This window comes from Cynocephalus volans, chromosome 9, assembly GCF_027409185.1.
Source record: "Cynocephalus volans isolate mCynVol1 chromosome 9, mCynVol1.pri, whole genome shotgun sequence".
Taxonomy (NCBI): Eukaryota; Metazoa; Chordata; class Mammalia; order Dermoptera; family Cynocephalidae; genus Cynocephalus; species Cynocephalus volans.
This window is the reverse complement of record NC_084468.1, coordinates 76113475-76137596: the sequence shown is the minus strand read 5'-3', so window position 1 is coordinate 76137596 and position 24122 is coordinate 76113475. Positions and strand designations below refer to the sequence as shown.

Below are 24122 nucleotides of genomic sequence, written 5' to 3'. Positions count from 1 at the left end.
TCAGTTTGTGGATTAATAAAAAAAAAAACTCATGCCATTCGGACTCCAAAGTTATTTAAATTTTAGAAAGTTTTTTTTCAGTTTTTAGTAAGAACTGAGGCAGTATCAGTACTATAAGAGTAGATAATATTCTTTTTGGCGTATATATAAGTAGAAGCAGACTAGCTAAACAAAATTGTGTAGTAAATGCAGTTGGTCCTCTCCGGTTACTTTTATCTCTTCTTTTGGCATCAGCCCCATTTTCCCTTCTCTTGAACTCTTCCTGTGAGGGCAGGGACTACAGCTTATTCCGTCTTTATTTTTTTTTTGCTGCCAGCTGGTACAGGGATCTGAACTCCTGACCTTGCTGTTATAACACCATCCTTTAACCAACTGAGCTAACCAGCCAGCCTAACTGATTTTTGAATCTTCAGTGTTCAGCACCCTACATAGAATCTAGAAGGTATTCAATAATTATTTGAACTGAACTGATCTCCACTGCCTATTCTTTCTTACCAAAGTCATTGTAATTTATTCCTTGATTATCCTATAGCTGGTTTAACCAAATTATAAATAAATTGTTTGCATTTTATTTATTTTTATTTTTTATTGTTATTATTTTTTGTGGCTGGCTGGTAATAGGGATCGAACCCTGGACTTTGGTGTTATCAATACCATATTCTAACCAACTAAGCTAACTAATCAGCCCTGAAATGGATGCATTTTTTTTTTCCCCTGGGCAGCTGGCTAGTAAGGGGACCCGAACATCTTGGTGTTGTCAGTGCTGTGCTCTAACCAACTGAGCTAACCAGCCAGCCAGGACTTGAATTTGAAGTAGCAGAAACCTGAAAAAGGATTGGTTAAACCATAGGAATAAATCATGAATGGTGAAATTTTAGGTTTAAATGAGAGAAGTGCTCCTCAACCATACCATATTAGCTTTCTTAAGAGTAATAAAGTGAAAATAAAAATTCTCATCTCTTCTAGACTTCAGTTCCAAGGCTGTCATATCTACATAAAGTACTTAAGGTTATCTCATTATGTTTTAAAATATTTACTATTTCAGTTTTAACTGGGGATAATTTGAAGAGAATAAAATCAGAATGCCATGTAGCAAGAAACAGCAAGAATAAGGTTCCCTCGTCTTGAGAAATTGCCAGCTATTTTTATTAATCTGTTGGTCATGCATTTTGAATTTATCCTTGGTATAAAGAGCTAATATCATCACCATCTTTGGGTTTTTTTTTTTTTTTTTTTTGGTATTGGATTTATACCAGTAATGTGCATTTTTACAATGAATGAAACCAGCCAATAATTTCAAATGATATTCCATCAGTCTGTTATTTACAAATAGTTACTTAAAACAAATCAGATGGTAAAAAGCTTATATTATAATCCTGTATATTCTATAAACTCTTCCGAGTGTTTTATATTGCTTAAGTTTTGAAAGCAACAGAACTCGCCAAGGGACAAATGGATCCAGAAGAGAAGCCTGGCTCTGACGTTCAGAGTGGGAGACGTTAGCGGACAGAATTCTGAGTCCCATCGGAAACTTCCATGCTCTTCATATTATGTGATTTCTTTACAGAAGAATTAAACTACAAGATAATCAGGGCTCTACTATATGTACAACAGTTTTGATTACCCTTCTTATGCTGGGAACAGCCAAAAGAAAAAAAAATAGGGACAGCATTGAAGAGGTGTTCTTATTGTGCTGTTACTGCTTCAGCTCATTACCTTGATTTTGTGTTCTTGAGTCATGCATTTGTAGAACACCCGTTTTAAATAAATATTGAAACTGTATTGCTTCATGCATATTATTATTTACACAGTTGAAGAATTATCAGGGGTTGTTATACTTTGAAAAGTACAGCTTTTACTCTTTATGTCGCCATTCAAAATCTTGATAATTTTTCTTTTGATGTGTCGACCTACAACACTGGGGGAAAGAGAGAGCTGCAGAAATACCCGTTTTATGAATTATGTAAAATTATAAACATGCATTAGAGCCCAAGAGCTTTACTAGCCTTTATTTAAACAATGAATTTGATCATTCTATTTTTAAAAATGCTTCCTAGATACTAAATTTCTGCACTAAGCACCATTAACAAATGCTTTACTCCTTGTATCTGGTATAGGAGGTGCTTTGATTCCTTCCTGGTATATATTTAAATCTCAGTAATTTGGTGGTATACTGTAGTTCACATCATCTCTAACTATGTACTGCTTCTCAGGTATAAATTATTCAGTGCTATAACCATGAATTTACCCTTTTGTTATTGGGACAATTCTGATATTTCTACCAAATAAATTTACGGTGCATTTTTTCCGACTCAATATAGATACTGATATACTGTGTTTAAGATCAGCTGTTTCAGTGAGTGTGTGTGCATGTGAGTGTGTATGGGGATTGAGATGTGTGTCTGTGTTGCCACATAGGTGCAGTACAGACGCACTTGGATATAGTTTGTTCCTATCTTGGAAGCCACAAAACTAAGAAAGAAGTGTTATTACTTTGTAATGAAAAAAATGGACTCAACTACAAAATACCATCAACTTGAGCAAATTGAATTTTATTGATTTGGCATCTCCTGGAATATTATGTAATTTGCTAGTGCAATTTTCACCAAAATAAAAACCCTTCCCCTTATTTTGCAGCTCTTTTTCTGCTTTCCCCTGTGTTGCAGGTTTGTTGTGTTTGAGCACAATTCCTGGGTGAATTTCCTATTGGCCTCTGTGCGTGTTATTTGTGGCAGAGAACTGTGCCTGGCCAGCAGCTCTAGACCTGGAGCCCGTGGACACTATATGCTGGGCTTCAGTGGAAAGAGAGATCTGCTTAATTTTGTCCCAGGTGAAGGAGTCCAGCGGTTCCTAGCCTGGACTACTGGAAGGTTCCCACATCCTCTTTGTCCCATTAGTTGAGATGACTTGCAGTAGAAATTGTCCAGTGAGTGTTAAGAACTTATTGAAAGATGTCTTAGTTTTATCGTTTTGTTGTTACGGCAGAAAGTGAGACTTTTTACTTCCATGTTAAATGTTAAATGAAAATAAATGCTGATTTAATATTTATATTTTTAGACGCTTAGCAAACCAGAATCAACAGTTAGTTTTGAAAACTTTCCCATAAGTACTGGGATTTTGGAACTGTAAAGTGGGGTTGGCAAAAACTCAAGCACTTTTAAATTCCTAGGCGGCAAAGCCATGAATTACAGGCCTAAACAACTAAACTTTTGTTTATGAAATTTTAACTCTTTTGTTGTGGCCGATTAAAAAATACTTTTAAAAAAAGCTGTTGCTGACAGTTTGAAAAAGGGGAGGAATACTAAATTCCCTGGACAGGTAGCATCTGAATAAATGCCTGTATTCTCTTGCCTGGCTCTTTAAATCATCTGAAAATATTACAGTTGGTTAAACTGTACAGATTTCATTGTCGTATAGTCATTTGGTAATCTCAAGAGTTAACATGTGTAATATAAACATCACTAATGCTTATACTAAAACATTTATGTTATACAATGACAAATATATAACATATTTTAGCATTGCAGAGATATCACTTTGGCACAACAGTTCCAAAATCAAGAGATAAATGGGAAGATAGTGCAACTAAATGCTATTTTTCAAAAAAGTAAATTCAGCATGACTATAAAAGATGAAGTAGAATTTATTCATGTTTTCGTATTTTACTTTTCTGATTAAAGCAGGCATTTTAACATACAGTACTGATTGGTAAATCTATTTATGTGTGTTTCTCCTTCCAAAATGCAGTACTGATGAAGTTTTAAAATTATCTTTTTGGGAAAAAAAAAAAAAAAACTTGGAAAGACTGAGTCTCAATCAGTCAAATCAATAGCACTGTATTTTTCCTAAATCTACCTTTAAAGTCAAAATCATCATCTTTGGATGATCACTTGAATATTTTATTTAGATGCTTTAAAGAATGAACAATGTTACTGGAGATAATACCTGCTTTAAATAAGTTATCTTTTTCAATTTCTTCCACTTCACTTTATTTTTCAGCCCATAATTTCACGGTATTCTCACTTTTGGCAAGGCTCAATGCATGTTAAATTTTTTTTTAACAAGTGGTAAGGAACTTAAGATAGACACTGTTAGAATAAATCAAAGGAAGATGCACAGATGCAGTTTGACTTGGATGGAGGAAACAGTGGTAACCTCAGGCTTAGCGACATTGAATTTTATTTGTTATTAGTCAGAAAAAATTAATATTCTTGGAATGCTCTGGGCCCAGGCAGGACCACAGCATTAGCAGTTGCAGTACTGTTCTACTTTTGGATATAATCTGTCTGTATTAGATGCTTTTGGAACTAGGAGTGTTAACTACATCAAGTTATGAGAAACTCCCTACCTTTTCTGCTTATATATTGATGGCTGTAACTCTGTTTCATGTCTAAGGAGGATAAAGATAGAAAGGAAAGTGAGACTTTAACCATTTTAGGGTTTTTTGGTGAACATTTATAAGATTAAAACTGTTGTAGAAGGAAAGAATATAGAATATAGCACTTGAGTAAGAAATGATATGCCCTTGGCATATCTCCCTTAGCCTATTAACTGATAATACTTTCACAGGATTGGAGTAAGAAATGGAAGAGAAAACTTCTAAATCCATCGATTATAGAAAAGTCAGCTTGCCTGAATGGGCTCAATAGACCTAAGCCATCTTTCCAGATTAGCCAATCTGATTAAATTTTAATACTTTCAGTCCTGACACCTGATATACACACAAAGGTGTCATTATAATTATAAGTTCAAGTCAGCTCTACTTTATATGAATGGAGGCCAATTGGAGACTGCGATGCATTATTTACCAAATTAGGTTAGCAACCTTTTCTGTTTGCATGGAGCCTTGTTACTGAACTTAATACTTGTTTCTCTGCATGCTGTTACTTACATAGTTCATTTACATTTTATTTGCATAGCTCTAATTAAATTAGTATGATACATTCCAGCATTAGTTTATCATGCTTGTGTTTTATCTTGTAGTAAAAATTTCATATCCAGTCATTTGACTGTCACTAACTGGTACTCTTTTTCATAATATTTGTAGCAACTGTTCTGACCTCTGGGACTACCGCAACAGTAGCCCTGTTGCGAGATGGTATTGAACTGGTTGTAGCCAGTGTTGGGGACAGCCGGGCTATTTTGTGTAGAAAAGGAAAACCCATGAAGCTGACCACTGACCATACTCCAGAAAGAAAAGATGAAAAGGAAAGGTAGTACCAGCACTGATTGATCATTCTGTAGGGGTAATGTTTACAGTTCAAGGTAGAAATGAAATTTTGCATTTTGTTTTTTTTTTGTTTGTTTTGTTTTGGGTGGCTGGCCAGAAATTTTGCGTTTATAAACTAATGTCATGCTTAAGTTTAACAGTGACTTGGTTTTCTGCACATCACATCATTGTCTTTTAACTTTTTCTTGACCAGGATCAAGAAATGTGGTGGTTTTGTAGCTTGGAATAGTTTGGGACAGCCTCACGTAAATGGCAGACTTGCAATGACAAGGAGTATTGGAGATCTGGATCTTAAAGCCAGTGGTGTGATAGCAGAACCTGAGACAAAGAGGATTAAGGTGAGAAAGGACTTGAAAATAGTTGATACATGTGTAAAGAATGAGTGTAGGGCTGTCTTCAGCTACAGGATGTCTCAGAAGCCTTAACTGAAGCCAAAATGATTTTTATGAGGACCAGCTCTAACTAACTGAGCTGACTGGCTAGCCTGAAAATGATTTTTATTTTGTTCTTTTATTTTTATTTTTTGGCCACTAGCCAGTGTGGGGATCCAAACCCTTGACCTTGGTGTTATCAGCACCACGCTGTCCCAAGTAAGCTAACTGGCTAGCTCCCCAAAATGATTTTTGAAAGGGAGTAATTAGAGCCAGCCCGTGGCTCACTTGGGAGAGCGTGGTGCTGACAATACCAAATCAAGGGTTAAGATCCCCTTACTGGTCATCTTTTAGAAAAAAAAAAAAATGAGTAATTTATGGAAGGGCAAATAAAATAAGATACTACTTTCTGGGCCTAATGTATGAAGAAGTTGTTGGTTTATTTTTGCCCCGGCATTTCGTGGAATTCTCCTGGCAGGATGGCTCTGCTGCTTTTCCTCACCTGCACCCCTGATCATCCAGTGTCACCTCCCCTTGGAAGCTGTCCCTGACTTCCCTTTTCCAACAAGTTTAATCACTGCCCACTTCTGTTTTGTGGCAACGTTTGCATGGTACTAATCAGGGTCCCCATTACCCTGGACTGCCCCCAACACATACCCAGTCCGCAAGCTGGCACTTCCTTCTTTGAAACCCTGAAGCCAACTGTAGTACCTGGCACAGTGTAGTGTAGGTTTTCAATAATGGCAGCAAACATTTGCTAATAAATTGCATGAAGGGTTTCATGTCTTATAGATATCCCACTCACATTAATTTTATCTAACAAATGTTTATGTAGGGTTTACTATACGCCAGAGTCTGTTCCAAATAGACTGCTATCCCCATTGTATAAGAAAAACAAATCTAAAGCATACAGAGATTAATTCTCTGCTCACCCAGCCAAATAACAAAGAGGCAGGATTCAAACCTAGGAAGGCTGGCTCTGGAGATGGCACTTTTGGCCATTACTTTGTGTCACCTCTCTGCATTTGGCCATCTGGCTTCTTCCTTTGTGGTGTTACTAAGTAAATTTTAGGTTTGTCCTTGGTGGTTAGTTCTAAATGTTGCTACTTTTGCTCTACACATTGGCTTTGCATTTTCACTGTTTTTTGCCTACAAGCTCTTACACAGATGACACTCTGCAAAATAGATAAACTCTTGGAATTATCAAGATTATTCCGGGGCAGAGTATAGTTTATAATTACATGCATTTGGTTGTGATTGCAGCTACAGCATGCTGACGACAGTTTCCTGGTTCTCACTACGGATGGAATTAACTTCATGGTGAACAGTCAAGAGATTTGTGACTTTGTGAATCAGTGCCATGATCCCAACGAAGCAGCTCATGCAGTGACTGAACAGGTGACACAGCAGAACTTCTGCTAGAAAAGGCCCAAGGAGGGAGGGAAGAAAAGGACAACCCCGGGCATGTGGTCTTGGCACAGCCCGCAATGCCTACAAGCTTGAGACTTCATGAAATCTTGTGTTTTATTTTGAGTGTTACAGTAGATTTTATACATGATTCCTTAATATTTCCAGTGAGAAAATTTTTACAGTTCCCCCACCCAGTTAAGTAAAATTAACGTGCCAAGGAAGTGTGCTATGTTTATTTTTTGGCTTTGTACACACCTTGAAATGATAGTAACAGCCATAACAAATGATAATAATAGTAAGCTAAGAAATATATCACCTACTATGAGTTGGACACTATCCTATTCATATATACCCATATTTACTCATGTAATTATAATAGCTATATGAGATTAGAGATATTGTTCCTTTTCACAGATGAGGAAAACTGAGGTGTGGAGGCCGTGAAGTTGAATAACTCACTGAAAGTCACAAAATTTTTAAGTTGCAGAACTGGGCTTTCAACTGAGACAACCAGGTTCATGAGTCCAACCACTTAATCATTAAATGAGACGACTCCAAGTAAATATCCACTTTGAGGAACACTGTAGCATAATAGACTTCTGGTTATTAAAAACAACAAGGTCAAAGGGTTCGGATCCTTGTACCGGCCAACCACCAAAAATTTAAAAAAAAAAAAAAAATGGTGTGTGAAAAAGACAAACAAAAATATGGAAAAGTATACGGATAAAGTTGTGCATCCATTGGAACTAAACTTTGAAAGATGGATAATATATGGTAAAGAAAATATAAAATTTGTTATGTATTGTTCAATATTCTCTTTTGATTGACTATTTTAATTTATAGTTATTACTAATCATTAAAAGCATACTTTATTTAATTCAACAGCTATTTTTGCATTTCCCAATTTTTACATTTTGAATTGAGGAGCCAAATTTTGACCCAAACTTTTAAGTCCTAATATTTGTAATTAAGACCTAGCTTAAAAAGTAACATTCACTTGAAAATAGATGGCCAACTATAGTCATAATGCATGAATTATTCACTTGGTTACTCCCTTTACCAGTGCTGTCTGCCTTAACCAGTGCTAAGCAGGTGCTTATCAAATCAAAGAAGTGGGCCCACATGGGGACCACACTGCTGCTGCGTGATCCAGCAGCCCGGCCCAATGCGTACAGAGCACAGAGTTGTCCAGCAGGGGAGATAGAAGCTCGTAGAGTCCACACACCCTGTGGGGGGCCGCCGCCATGCGATCCAGGAGCAGGTAGGCTTCACCGTGGCCACCCGGCTCCATCCCAAGCCGGGCCTAGCGTGCACAGAGCAGGGAGACATCCTGCAGCGAAAGGGGAAGCTCTGCAGAGACCACACGCTCTGCGGTGCCTCGGCGCATCCCAGCAGCCCGGGCCAGAGCTCACAGAACAGGGAGAAATCCAGCACGGGAGGTGGAAGCTCAGCAGAGACCACACACCCTGTGGTACCGCCCCGTGATCCAGCAGCCCGGCAGAGTCCAAGCTGACCAGAGAGGTGGCTCCCTGGAGAGGTCCAAGACCTGAGACAACCACACATGCAAGGCACTAGTAGCTAACTGAGTAGTCACTGAGGTAGCCGTACCAAATTGGCAACCACAGCAACATCTTAGTCAGTCAATAGTGTCAAACCTGTGGACTGTGAAACCCCCTGCCACAATCAGTAAACATCAAAGAAAAGATACCAGAAATACGAAAAATCAAGAAAGTACACCACCAAAGGATATAATAACTATGAAGCTCTAGATTCTATAGAACAAGAAGCCCTTCAAATGACTGACAAGGCATTTCGAGTGACAATTCTAAGGAAACTGATTGAGATACAAGAAAACTCAGCTAGACATCATGATGAAATGAGGAAAAGTATACAGGACCTGAAAGAGGAAATGTACAAGGAAATCAATGCCCTGAAAAAAAAATGTAGCAGAACTTGCCAAACTGAAGCAGTTATTCAGCAAAATAAAAAACACAACAGAGAGTTTAACAAGCAGGCTTACGGAAGTTGAAGAGAGAACCTCTGAACTTGAAGATGGGCTGTTTGAAATAACACAAGCAGACAAAAAAAAAAAAGAAGAAGAAAGGAAAAGGAATCAAAGGCATTGAAGAAAATCTGAGAGATATCAGACAACTTTAAGCGCTCAAATATCTGAGTCATGGGTATTCCAGAAGAGGAGGAAAATGGAGATTGCATTGAAAATATATTCAACAAAATAGTGGCAGAAAACTTCCCAGGTATAGGAAAAATCACAGATCTTCAGATCCAGGAAGCTCAACGATCTCCAAACGTATTCAACACAAAAAGGTCTTCTCCAAGACATGTTATAGTCAAGTTGGCAAAACTCAAAGACAAAGAGAGAATCTTAAAAGCTGCAAGAGAGAAGTGTCAAATCACCTATAAGGGAGCCCCAATCAGGCTAATATCAGACTTTTCATCACAAACCCTAAAAGCCAGAAAGGAATGGGATGATATATTCAAAATACTAAAAGACAGAGATTGTCAGCCAAGAATACTCTACCCTGCAAGGCTATCCTTCCGAAATGAAGGGCAAATAGTATATTTCTCAGACAAACAAAAACTGCGGGAGTTCACCACCACACGACCACCCTTACAAGAAATCCTCAAAGGAGTACTGGGTTTGGTTCCTGAAAAATAACTACCACTGCCATTAAACCCGAGAAAAATCAAAACCCACTAGTATAATAAAAATGGCATTCATGAAGAGAAAACAAACAAACAAAAAGGCTATCTACAACCTAAGGAACCAACAAACACAGAAAACAAACAGTAAATCAGAAAGCAAGGAACAAAAGACACCTAAGACAACCAAACAATAATCAATAAAATGCTAGGAATAAATCAACACTTGTCAATAACAATTCTTAATATAAAAGGCTTAAATTCCCCTATCAAAAGACACAGACTGGCTGACTGGATTAAAAAGGAGGACCCAACTATATGCTGCCTTCAAGAGACCCACCTCACCCATAAAGACTCACATAGACCAAGAGTGAAAGGATGGAACAAGATTTACCATGCAAACAGAAAAGAAAAACAAGCTGGAGTAGCTATTCTTATATCTGACAAAATAGACTTTAAACTAAAAACCATAAAAAGAGACAATGAGGGACAGTACTTAATGATAAAAGGACTGATCCATCAAGAAGACATAACAATCATGAATATGTATGCACCCAATGTTGGGGCAGCCAGATTTATAAAACAAACTCTATTAGACCTAAAGAAGGAAATAGAAACTAATACCATAATAGCAGGGGACCTGAACACCCCACTGTCAATATTGGACAGATCATCTAGGCAAAGAATCAACAGAGAAACACAACATCTAAACAATACTCTTGACTAACTGGACTTGGTAGTTATCTACAGAACATTCCATCCAACAACCTCAGAATATTCATTCTTCTCATCAGCACATGGATCATTCTCCAGGATAGATCACATATTAGGTCCCAAATCAAGTCTCAACAAATTCAAAAAAATTGGAATTATCCCATGTATTTTCGCAGACCATAGTGGATTAAAATTAGAAATCAATAACAAACAAAATTCTAGAAACTATACAAACACCTGGAAATTAAACAGCATTCTACTGAATGACATATGGGTCCAAGAAGAAATCAAGCAGGAAATCAAAAAATTTATTGAAACTAATGAAAATAATGATACATCATACCAAAACGTGTGGGATACTGCAAAAGCAGTATTAAGGGGGAAATTTATTGCATTAAATGTTCACCTCAGAAGAATGGAAAGATGGCAAGTGAACAACCTAACACTTCACCTTAAAGAACTAGAAAAACAAGAACAATCCAAACCTAAAGTTAGCAGACGGAAAGAAATCATTAAGATCAGAGCAGAACTGAATGAAATTGAACCCAAAAAAACAATTCAAAAAAATCAAAGAATCAAAAAGTTGGTTTTTTGAAAAGATAAATAAAATTGACAAACCATTAGCATGGCTAACAAAAAAAAGAAGAGAGAAGATTCAAATAACCAAAATTAGAAATGAAAAAGGTGATATTACAACTGATTCATCTGAAATACAAGGAATCATTTGAGACTACTATAAACAACTATACGCCAACAAATTTGAAAATCTGGAGGAAATGGATAAATTTCTGGACACACACAAGCTCCCAAAACTGAGCCATGAAGATGTAGAAAATCTGAACAGACCAATAACAATAAAGGAGATTGAAGCTGTTATCAGAAGGCTCCCAACAAAGAAAAGCCCAGGACCTGATGGATTCACAGCAGAATTTTACCAAACATTCAAAGAGGAATTGACACCGATTCTTTACAAACTATTCCAAAAGATTGAAACAGACGCAAATCTCCCAAACTCATTCTATGAAGCAAACATCATCCTGATACCAAAACCAGGTAAAGATATAACCAAAAAGGAAAACTACAGGCTGATATCCTTGATGAATATAGATGCAAAAATCCTCACTAAAATACTAGCAAACAGAATACAGCAACACATACATAAACTTATTCACCACGATCAAGTGGGATTCATCCCAGGGATGCAAGGTTGGTTCAACATACGCAAATCAATAAGTGTGATACACCATATTAATAAAATCAAACACAAGGACCATATGATCATCTCTATAGATGCTGAAAAAGCATTTGATAAAATTCAACACTCATTCATGACAAAGACCCTCTATAAGTTAGGTATAGATGGAAAGTATCTCAACATAATTAAAGCCATATATGATAAACCCACAGCCAATATCATCCTGAATGGGGAAAAGCTGAAAACTTTTCCTTTAAGAACAGGAACTAGACAAGGATGCCCACTCTCACCACTCCTATTCAACATAGTGTTGGAAGTACTAGGCAGAGCAATCAGAGAAGAGAAGGAAATAAAGAGCATCCAGATTGGAAAAGATGAAGTCAAACTGTCCCTGTTTGCAGATGACATGATCCTATATATCAAATAGCCTAAAGCCTCTACAAAAAAACTCTTAGAGTTGATAAACGATTTCAGCATGGTAGCAGGATACAAAATCAACACACAAAAATCAGTAGCATTTCTATTCTCCAATGGTGAACATGCAGAAAGAGAAATCAAGAAAGCCTGCCCATTTACAATAGCCACCAAAAAAATAAAATACTTAGGAATTGAGTTAACCAATGATGTGAAAAATCTCTATAATGAGAACTACAAACCACTGCTGAGAGAAATTAGAGAGGATACAAGAAGATGGAAAGATATTCCATGCTCTCGGATTAGAAGAATCAACATAGTGAAAATGTCCATACTACCCAAAGTGATATTCAGTTTCAATGCAATCCCCATCAAAATTCCAATGACATTTTTCTCAGAAATGGAAAGAACTATCCAGACATTTATATGGAATAACAAAAGACCATGCATAGCCAAAGCAACACTGAGCAAAAAAAATAAAGCCGGAGGCATAACACTACCTGACTTTAAACTATACTACAAAGCTATAATAACTAAAACAGTATGGTACTGGCATAAAAACAGACACACTGATCAATGTAATAGAATAGAGAATCCAGAAATCAACCCACACCCCTACAGCCATCTGATCTTTGACAAAGGCACCAAGCGTTTACACTCGGGAAGAGACTGCCTCTTTAGCAAATGGTACTGGGAGAACTGGATATCAATATGCAGGAGAATGAAACTAGACCCATACCTTTCACCATACACTAAAGTCAACTCAAAATGGATTAAACAATTAAATATACACCCTGAAACAATAAAACTTCTTAGAGAAAACATAGGAGAGACACTTCAGGAAGTAGGACTGGACACAGACTTCATGAATACAACCTTAAAAGCACGGGCAACCAAAGGAAAAATAAATGGGATTATATCAAACTAAAGAGCTTCTGCACAGCAAAAGAAACAATTAGAGTTAAAAGTCAACCAACAGAGTGGGAGAAAATATTTGCAAAATATACATCTGACAAAGGTTTAACATCCAGAATATACAAGGAACTCAAACAACTTTACAAGAAAACAACAAGCAACCCAATTAAAAAATGGGCAAAAGAGCTAAGTAGGCATTTCTCTAAGGAAGATATACAAATGGCCAACAGGCATATGAAAAAAACGCTCAACATCACTCAGCATCTGGGAAATGCAAATCAAAACTACACTGAGATACCATCTCACCCCAGTGAGGATGGCTAAAATCCAAAAGACTTTGAGCGATAAATGCTGGCGAGGTTGCGGAGAAAAAGGAACTCTCATACATTGTTGGTGGGACTGCAAAATGGTGCAGCCTCTATGGAAAATGGTATGGAGGTTCCTCAAACAATTGAGGATAGATCTACCATATGACCCAGCTTTCCTATTGCCTGGGAATATACCCAGAGGAATGGAAATCATTAAGTTGATGGTATACCTGTTCTCCAATGTTCATCGCAGCACTCTTTACAATAGCCAAGAGTTGGAACCAGTCCAAACGTCTATCATCGGATGAGTGGGTACGGAAAATGTGGTATATCTACACAATGGAATACTACTCAGCTATAAAAATGAATGAAATACTGCCATTTGCAACAACATGGATGGACCTTGAGAGAATTATATTAAGTGAAACAAGTCAGGCACAGAAAGAGAAATACCACATGTTCTCACTTATTGGTGGGAGCTAAAAATAAATAAATTCACACACACACAAAAAAAACCAGTGGGGGAAGAAGACATAACAACTACAGTTCCTTGAAGTTGATACGACAAGCAAACAGAAAGGACATTGTTGGGTGGGAAGGGGCGAGGGAGGGGGAAGAGGGAGGAGGGAGGGAGGTTTCGGTAATGGGCCACAATAATAAACCACATTGTATATCGACAAAATAAAATTAAAAAAAAAAAAATTTCATTGAGCAGGATTTCTAAATGAACATTTGTCCAAAGACATCAAAGATATTTTTCTGTTGTATCCAGTTTTCCAAAATTGCTCCAGAAAAATTCATCTGCCAGTCTCATTGCAGTTTTTTAATTGTAGTTTTTTTTTTCTCCTGGCTACAGTTAAGAACTTCCCTTAGTCATTGGTCTTCATTGGTTTTCTTCAATTTCATTGAAGGAGTGGAATCTGAAAAGTGTAAGAGGAAGCTGCTAAAATAGTCATGGGATATGGATGTCTGCTAAAAATGAGGTTGGAAAGATCAGCATGGACCAAGTCAAGTAGCACCTTGAGCAAAAGAGAAATGAAGAACACAAACTTTATTTTGGGAATCATGAAGAGTATAGAGCAGGAGTGACAGAAGAGGCATCTGGTACTGTGGCACCTGGGATTGGTGCCTCTTGGCCTTAGGAGAAATTGTCAGCAGAAACTCTGTCACAACAGCTAACAAAATCCTTGTACAAAGCGTGTATCCAGAATAATATAAAGACTTTATTAAATCTTTCTGTCAGAACTTAAAAAAAAAAAAAAAAAAATAGAATTGGGCCCAATTCGGTGGATGAACAAAAGGCAATGATATTTGTAGAGACTACGTAGTATTTCATCTTATTTGTGCATTTAGCAGTTCTCCTAATCAGCAAACTTAGTCTATTTTCATTTTTCCATATTATAGGGAGAGCACTGTAATAAACATTCTTGTATCTATTCATGCATAGCTATTTCCTCCAGTATTTTTATTTGGTTAGATTCTTAGAAATAAAATTTCTAGATAAAAGGATACATAGTATTCTAGAGCTTTTAATGAGTTTGCCAAATTGTCCTCCAGAAACACTATAGTAATTTACACTTTCACTAGCATGTTCTATAGTTTGTGTTTCTCCAAAATTCTTATCATAAGTTTTTCTACCAATTTGATAAGTGGAAAGACCAAATTTTAGTGTTTAGTTTTGTATCTTTTTTTGTTAGTGGAGTTAACCATTTACATAGATTTATTAGGCATTTGTGTTTTTTGTATAGCTTTTTATTTATTCATTTATTTTTGCCTATTATCTTACAGCATGTGCCTTTTTCACGGTTATTGTAAGAACTTCCTATATTTTAAGTATAATAGTATTGTATTAGTCCATTTTCTGTTGCTTAAAACAGAATACCTGAAACTGGGTAATATATAAAGAAACGAAATTAACATCTTACAGTTTCTGAGGCTGGGAAGTCCACAGTCGAGGGGAAGAATCTGGTGAGGGTCTTCTGGTGGGGAACCCTCTACAGAGTCCTGTGGCAACGCAGGGTATCCCATGATGAGAGAATGGCATGAGCAAGAGAGCTAACCTTCTCCTTGCTCTCCTTATAAAGCCATGAGAACCACACCCATGACAATCCATTAAACCGTCAACCAATTACTCCATGAATGGATCAATCCATTCACAAGGGCACAGTCCTCTCTACCCAATAATCTCTTAAAGGCCTCACTTTCCACCACCATATTGGGGGTTAAGTTCCAACATGAGTTTGGGGGGACATTCAAACCACAGCAAATACTTTGATACTGTAAATTTTTTTGTCTTTCAATTTGTTTGTAAAACTTTTTCATTTATTGAAGCTTTTTACATCAGATATTTTCATCCATCCTTTCCTTCATAGTTTTGGCCTCAGGCTGTGAGGTGTTCTGAGATACATTTGATGCTAAGTCCCAAACACTTCTTACAATGCTGACTATATCATTTGCTATTTGAACTTGTTCCTAAAATTGATTTACAGTTCCCCTACTGCAGGAAATTTGGTTTATGCCTACTTTTCCATTTCATAAGGAGCCTAATTAGCAGTTATTGTCTTTATGCACATCCATTTCCAAGGTTTTATTTTCTTTAGGTGAAACTCCTAGAAGCAGAATTGCTGGTGAGAGCTAACACCTACCAAGTCCTTACCACATGTTAGGCCTTATGCTAAATGCTAAATTTATGTGTATCTTCTATAGAAGCTGCATATCATTGTGCCTTAGTCTACTGGTGTTTCGTTGCCAAAATTGTTCCATTGGAGGGTCGGCCTGTGGCTCCCTCGGGAGAGTGCAGTGCTAATAACACCAAGGCCACGGGTTTGGATCCTTTTTTAAAAAAAAAACAGAAAAAAAAATTGTTCCATTGGAATATAGTTAATATGGTTGTTTTGGGTCATCTGTTATTCTATGTGCAGTTTAATAAACCTTGTGGGCACTGATACAGGGTAAAAGAATCACAAACCTCTGGGATATAATTGGGTTAGTAACTGTATGTAAAACCAGTTTGGCTTTCCAGAGGAAGGATGATTTCTCTTTGTATAGATTCTGATTTCTAATGTTTTTCTCTTCCTTCTTGCTAAACCTTGCAGGCAATACAGTATGGTACTGAAGATAACAGTACTGCAGTAGTAGTGCCTTTTGGTGCCTGGGGAAAATATAAGAACTCCAGAATCAACTTCTCATTCAGCAGAAGCTTTGCCTCCAGTGGACGATGGGCCTGATTGTGAGCTGGGACGTGGAGTTTCTGTGCAACAGTTTTTCACTGAGCATATCAAGAAACTATTAGGATCAAAAAAGTTGCCTGTACCAGTGTGACCTTGTGACTCACTAGATCAGTACCCAAGTCAGTGTAAACTTCATAACCATTTACATTGTAGTGTTTTCATAAGTACTCATCATACTTTTGCTTAACTATACATGCTCGATATAAATGTATGTGTAATTAGCTATTGTGAATCTCTAAGTTCAATGAGCAAAAATAAGAAGTGGTTTTGTTACACTTGATGACTTGATGAGAGTGTTAGATTCCTAATTTTTAAAAATCTTAGGCAGCTGTGGGTTTCTTATGATCATTTTTGTTCTTTATTCATTTGAACAGGTTCTTCAAGTTCTTTAAAACTAGTCAGTTTGAATTTCGACAGCTATTGAATGTATTATCTGCAAGTGTTTATTTTTAGTAACTATACCAAGGAGTAAGTGTGAAAACTGAGTTCTCTGTTGCCATATTTTGTATTCTGGACCACTTACTGGTAATGTAATCATGCAAAAGAAATTAATCCAAATAGTATGATATTGCTAAATTATATACATATTTATAAGTAACACACTTGTGTATTTAGACTGTCACGGCTTTCCCTCCCATTCATTCCTATTTTTCTGTAATTAAGAATGTTATATAGAGGTGACTATTCATTAATATCAGAGAAGAAAGCACAGGCCAAGCGTCTTTTGGTCAAAAGAATACAAAGTTAAATACTGACAGTTTCAAGTATTTTGTATAAAATTTTCATTTGTTATCTCTAACTCTATGTTTTGTGTTTTGTATATAGTATGTTTATATCACTTTTTGTGTAGAGTAAGCAAGTTGGATAATTTGTTAGTAAAAATAATGCCACATTGACTGACAATGCTATAGACATAGCCTAAGGTTTATGTCTCCTTTTCGCTCATTTCTAAAACCTATGAAAAAGAATAAATCTAAAACAAACATGAAAACATTTTGTAGGTCAGCTTGCTATGTAATCTAGGAGTGTAAAGCTATACTTCTTACCTGCATGTAATTTTGTTGTTAAAATGTGAATCTCTAAACGTGTGTTTGGAATTACATCTGCAGTTTATTTATGCAAACTATGTAAATTTGTTACATGAGTGGATGTGTGTAAATATGTATATTTTGGAGTAATATAAAATTAAAGGGAGCAGTTCTGCATAGCTTCCTCACCAGTTGGCTTTTTAAAAATCTTTTTTGGCAGGTGGCTGGTATGGGGATCTGAACCTACCAGTTAGCTTTAAGTCCTTAAGACTTTTGATAAACTGAGGGCAGTTTTCTTACAGGGGAGAACCAGTGGTTATTGGCAGATGAGGAAATAGATTAAAAATGGCTGTAGGAGATATTTTATGAGGGGTAATTTACCTGGAAAAGCCAGGGTCAGAGCCAGCACGCTGAAGCTATATTGCGAAATGGTAATTTGTCTGTAAAATAATAGATTGTGAGAAAGATACTCAGTGTTAAGAATGACATGGAATTTTGTGGTAGAAATGAACAACAACAAAAAAAAAATGAAAAAGTTGATGTAATATATACCTTCGACTCTTGGTTTTCAGAGTTGACTTTTTTTCTTTCTTTAAGCTTTATTTAAAGGTTATTAGAAGGAAGAGGGCCCAATATAAATATTCACATCTTCTCACCTTTTGGGGAATGGAAGAAAATAAATCTTGAATTTTCCTGCCTGTTAATCAGGAATTGTCCTTTGAAAAAAAGTGCTACATAAATGTTTTGCAAAAATGTTCAAGGCAGTTAGGTGAAAGAAGGAAAAACACTGAGAGATGAAGAACCAAAGTAGACTAGTAAAGCTGGGAAAATTTCTTGCTATTTCTGAGCTCCTAACTAAAGCACAGAATAAATGTGGAAGCTACATTTAGGAGTATGGTAAACCCTGAACCATTCTTTTTTTTTTTTTTTAATTTTTAATTTTTTGATGGTTGGCTGGTACCTGGAGCTGAACCCTTGACCTTGGTGTTAGAACACTGCACTGTATCAAATGAGCTAACTGGCCAGCCTGCAAGTATAAGTTCTTAAGTTGCCTCTATATTAAAAAATAAATGCAGTGCTGCTCTTTATCAGTTGTTCATTTGTTTTAACACTGCATTCTAACCAGCTGAGCTAACCAGCCAGCCCCCCCAACCCCCCATTAAGCACTTCAAAGTCTTACACATTTTTCTGGGGAAAAAAATACAGTTTGGAGGGATCAGTTTTGATTCTCTCTGATGTGAACTTTCTCCAAGTTCCAACATTTAAAAAAAAAAATTACTTCAAAGAATTATTAGCTCATAATCTAAAAAATAGAAATTAATTATTATTATTATTTTGGTGGCTGGCCAGTATGGGGAACCGACCATTATTTTTTTTAAGTGAAATTTGATTTGTTTTTAGGATCTTGGCAAAGAATGAATGGGCCTCTTTAATACCAGACAGGACATTTAGTTTCCTTTCTAAGAGTGGACATGGATTTAATTTCATGGTAATATGATATTAAGAAAATACTTCAAGGGAGTTTAGCATTAAACAGTTAAATACAAGCATGCATTTTGTATTTTCCTTTACCAACTCAATAGTTCTCATATACCCATGTCTGTTAAAAGTGACAGGAGATTCTGGTTGGGTTACATTTTCTCGTGTTTATCAGATAAATTCACTTATGGATGACTTAAGCAGAAATAAAAAGTCATGTTTTACAATGTGAAGAAACCCCTGATGGCCCAAGTGTTGTTTTCAGCATTTAGGATGAGACCGATTGATGCACTGGCAGCTTCCATTGATTGTTAGGTGGTTGAAATGGTTCATTGGTATTGTGGGCTCTTCTTCCAACTCCAAGAGAATGACTCATCCACCATTGGATTCCAGTATAGAATATGGCAAGCCTGGAACACTGATCAATTTAATCCTAAATTAAATTAATTTCTCCTGAAGTGCTCTTGGGTGCATTTGTTTTATGATTTACTAAAGTACTACCTGGATGTATAGTGCCTCCTATAGTGAGTTGATGTAATTGCTGCTTTGGCCATTGTTTGAAATGTACTGTATGTGTTAGAGGAACTGTGAGCAGACTAAAATCACATTATCTGAGTGTTCAAAATATCAGTCTAATAAAATACATGTGTTAAATACTTTTAAAAATCCAACTGTGTTTATTTGGCATCCAGACTATCCAACAGTTATTATGTATGTGATCCTGTGAATACTATAAAAGAGTTAATAGTTGAACATTTATTTTAGTAGCCAGATTCTGGCTTTTTGCAAAATTAATGTGAAGAATCTTTGGAAAAAAAGGATATACTCTTACCGAGCCAGCCTGTGGCTCACTTGGAAGAGTGTGGTGCTGATAACACTAAAGGCCACAGGTTCAGATCCCTATATAGTGATGGCCCGTTCGCTCACTTGGGAGAACGTGGTGCTGACAACACCAAGTCAAGGGTTAAGATCCCCTTACTGGTCTTTATTTATTTATTTATTTATTTTAAAAAAGGTTATACTCTTACCTATTCAAATCTTTTTCCTTCAATCTAAAGTAAAATTCATTTCTTTTATTTCCCTCTTCTAAAATATTTGAGGAAGGAATATGTACAAATGGCCAATAGACACATGAAAAAATGCTCAACATTACTAGGGAAATGCAAATCAAAACCACATTGAGATATCTCAACCCAGTTAAGACTGGCTATTATCAAAAAGACAGAGAATAACAAATGCTGACTAAGATGCGCAGAAAGGGGAACTCATACACATTGGTGGGACTGTAAATTAGTGTAGCCATTATAGAAAATGGTATGGAGATTTTTCAGGCAACTACATATATAACTACCATACGATCCAGCAATCGCACTGCTGGGTATATACCGAAAAGCATGGAAATCATGTCAAAGGGATACCTGCTCTCTCATGTTCATTGAAGCTGTATTTACAATAGCTAAGATATGAAAACAACCTAAATGTCTACCAACAGATAGACATTGACTAGATAGGGAAAATGTGGAATACATACACAATGGAATAATGCTCTACCATAAAAAAGAAAAACTTAGAGAAAATTGTGTTAAGTTAAATAAGCCAGCCACAGAAAGAGAAATACCACGTATCTTCACTTCTAAGAGAGAGCTAAAAAGAAAGAAAGATAAAACAATCAGAATAATTCACTGAACTTTCAAAAGGAGAGAACAGAACTGTGGTTACCAGAGGTGGGAGAGAGGGAGAGGGAGGGGGGAATTGGTGAGAAATTGGTAAAGGGCCACAAAACATGATTACATTGTGTAGTGTTGAATATACCAATTATCCTGATTTGAGGATCACATGTTTCACGCAGGTATTGATATTCAGTGCTGTATCCCACAGGTATGTACAATCAATTATGTTTCTTTCTTTTTTTTTTTTTAAAGACGACCAGTAAGGGGATCTTAACCCTTGACTTGGTGTTGTCAACACCACGCTCTCCCAAGTGAGCCAACCGGCCACCCTATATAGGGATCCTAACCCGTGGCCTTGGTGTTATCAGCACCACACTCTCCCAAGTGAGCCACGGGCCGGCCCCAATCAATTATGTTTCAATAAAAAAAATTTTAGATGGTATATCAGAGGGAAAGGGTTATGATGTTTTCTATAATGGTTTGCCTGTAGTTTCAAGAATCTTGTGATATATTTCACTGTAGTGTCTCTATATAATAAAAATTAGAAACAGTTGTTTGACAGTGATACTACAGAACTCAGTATTATGCATTTAACATAAGCAATTTTCAGCATCCTGTCGTTGATTGAATAAGATGTCATAGTTCACACTTTATCAGCACTTGTAGAGTGTATCCCCTGAAGGTAGCTTGGTAAACATTGGGAGCAGAGATCTGTTCTGTTTTGTTCAAACTCAATACCTAGCACTTGCTATATGTTTAGCCATAAGGAGCAATCATGAATGTTTATTGAATGGGAACATTAACACATTGAATTATGCTTTCATTACTTTAATTTTATATTACCAGAGCAACAGGCATTAGATATTTTAAATAATTAAGCCGAATGTAATATGTAACGTTGTAAAGGAATGACATCTCATTTCTTTTGGTGTTTGCTTAGACGATGATTGGTTATGGCTTTGTAAAGTACAAGTTAGTAAAAATGTGGCTCAGAATCTTGTTCTGAAACTTATTTAAAGAAAACCAAAACCTAAAAGAGCAGTGCTGTTTGAATAAATCTAACGTTGCTTCTTTAGGAGACGGAGAAGGGAAAATGAGTATTGAGGGTCTCCTACATGCCACGTTCTTTTGCACATATCTTATTCTTCACAACCACGAGGGGAAAGCTTTCTAATTCTCATTTCTACAGATGAGAAGATGGAGCCTTGGAGCACCTAATAATGACAAGATCTAGAATCCAGTCCAGACCTCTTTGACTACCATATCTCTTTTATTAGCAAAAGTTAAACCAATTCACTACTAACATGATCTATTAAGTGCAGAAGATTCTCTGATGCACACGAACAAGAATTTTAAAGACATGATCCAGAAACTATAAGTGAATGGATGAATGAAAATATATAGAGATGGTAACTGAGCATGTCACATAAATTAGTGGAGAGGAATAAATTATGTCCAAGCCAAATGATTATAACTGGGGAGCGTGTGTGAATGAGTGGACAGAATTACCACTTTAAACAGTACAAGATTTAGGGATGGTCATGTAGGGAAGTCCAATAAGGCAGTCTGCCAATGGTAAGTTTTGAGGAGCTACTGTACATTTCTGTAAAAGACAGCAGGGAGGGTCTAACTGGGCTTGAGGCAGATGGTGGCCGGTTATCTCCCTAGAAGGACTTTGTCAGGAGACAGAGAAGTGAGGAAAGTGAGTTATACAGAAAGATCGTAGTGTTTGTCTGAGTAGGTGAAGTGGATGTGTTTGTGGAGGCAAGAGAGATCTAACCAATGAAGTTGCTGGGCCTTTGTGTACACGCCAAGGATAGGTTCTTTCAAGGACCAGGAGACCCGCGTCATATCTTAGGAGGCAGGTAGCCAGAGGCAAGACTAGTTACATATTTTTTGTGGAGCCCAGTGCAAAGTGAAAATGCAGGGCCCGTATTTTAAAATGATTAAGAATTTCAAGACAGCAAGTACAGAGCATTAAACCAAGCACAGGGCACTTCTACGTGCTGGGCCCTGTGCAGCTACGTAGGTTACACACCCACGAGGCTGGTCCTAAGCAAAGGGAAAACACTCTGTGGGAGCAAATCCTACAAGTGGATGCAGAGCATGCATAAAAAAGAAGGGAGCATAATGTAAACAAGCCAAGAATAATGCTATACAACACACAAGTGAGCAGAGGCTGAGAGAACACAAGGGGCCTCAATAGAAAGAATACAAGAAAACTTTTCATGGTAAGAGCTAAGCGAACTAACCTTTAGTAGAGGTGTCCCAGGAATTATCTTAAGCACCTTTACTTACATTATCTCATTTATTCTTTTCCAAAATATTGCAAGGTGGGTGTAAGGTATTGCCACTGGTTAGGTTGCCTGGGAAGCAGACTTAGACAGAGATTAGTATGCAGGAAGCGTATTAGGGAAAGTTCCTTGGAACGACAGATAGGACAGGGAAGGGAAATAAACAGGAATGGGCAGAGGGAGAAGTTGGCATGTGATGCAGTCACAACAGAGACACACCTCCCTCCACAGGGAGCTCTAGAATTGGCATGTCCCTTAGAGTGCACAGGGGAAAAGGCCCTTATTACCTGCACATTGCCTAGTCATTGAATGCAGACTGTCCTTGGAAAGAGGACATCATTGTGACCAAGAGGGCTCTCTTCTGCCGTGGGACATACCTGGAGAGGAGGCAGATGAGAGGTGTTCCCTGCCAGTGCTCCTAGCAGCTAGAGGAAGATTTCCTTCAGTCCTGAAAGTAGGTTCTAGGCAGCACAACACAGCATCCACTAAGTTTTCACTCTACTTTGCAGATAAAGACTGAAAAGACTGAAGATCTGTCTAAGGTCTCACACCAGTTTCTGTGGAGCTCAAACCCTCCTTCCCAGGAACTGCCCCTTAGCCATAGCTCTTGCTTAAATGTGCAGCTTGAGTGGCTGTGTATGTACCAACTGACACATATTGCCGTTTGGACAACATAATCCTGAATAGAGTCAATCCTTGGCTAGTCAACAACCAATCAGATTCTCTCTTAAAAACTTATGCGGAGAGACAGCTGGGCTCTCTAGTTGTATAATGGGAGGAGGTAGGATTGAGAGATCATGTCAAACTGGCCTGGTCATTTCTAGAAAACGTGTACACTATTAAATGTGCAGAGGAAAGCAAAGATGAGATAAGACACTTCCCAGAGAGAAACAGAGAGATGGAGGAAAGAGCTTGAGCCTCAGTCCCAGCAGTGTCAGTTCTCAGCCCATGGCTAGTCTGAGATGATTTCTGCAGAGATTGAAACTCCTGCTGGTAATTAAAAAAGCAGTTGCTTTACTGGAGGGCTCTGGCAAGGGATTCAAACCTAGCCCAATTTCATCCCCAAGTAAGTTGTTTTCCACTGCAGAAGTCAGATGAGGTTAATAAGTACTTATATGTTCATAATTAAATGGAAAAAAAAAAAAAAAACAGAAGAAACCTGAGCACACTGCAGCTGTTCAGTGGAAATGAGGAGGAAATGAG

At 37.2% G+C, this 24122-nt stretch overlaps 1 protein-coding gene across 1 annotated transcript in view; it reads left to right on the top strand.

Annotated features, from left to right (window-relative positions):
* The window catches only part of PPM1K (protein phosphatase, Mg2+/Mn2+ dependent 1K), a 30777-nt gene extending 11166 nt beyond the window's left edge, over positions 1-19611 (top strand). The window contains exons 4-7 of the mRNA XM_063107914.1: positions 5048-5213; positions 5424-5568; positions 6865-6999; positions 16314-19611. Coding sequence (XP_062963984.1) covers positions 5048-5213; positions 5424-5568; positions 6865-6999; positions 16314-16445 — 578 coding nt within the window. The 3' untranslated portion in view covers positions 16446-19611. The remainder of the gene's footprint in view (positions 1-5047; positions 5214-5423; positions 5569-6864; positions 7000-16313) is intronic.
* Positions 19612-24122: the final 4511 nt, after the last annotated feature.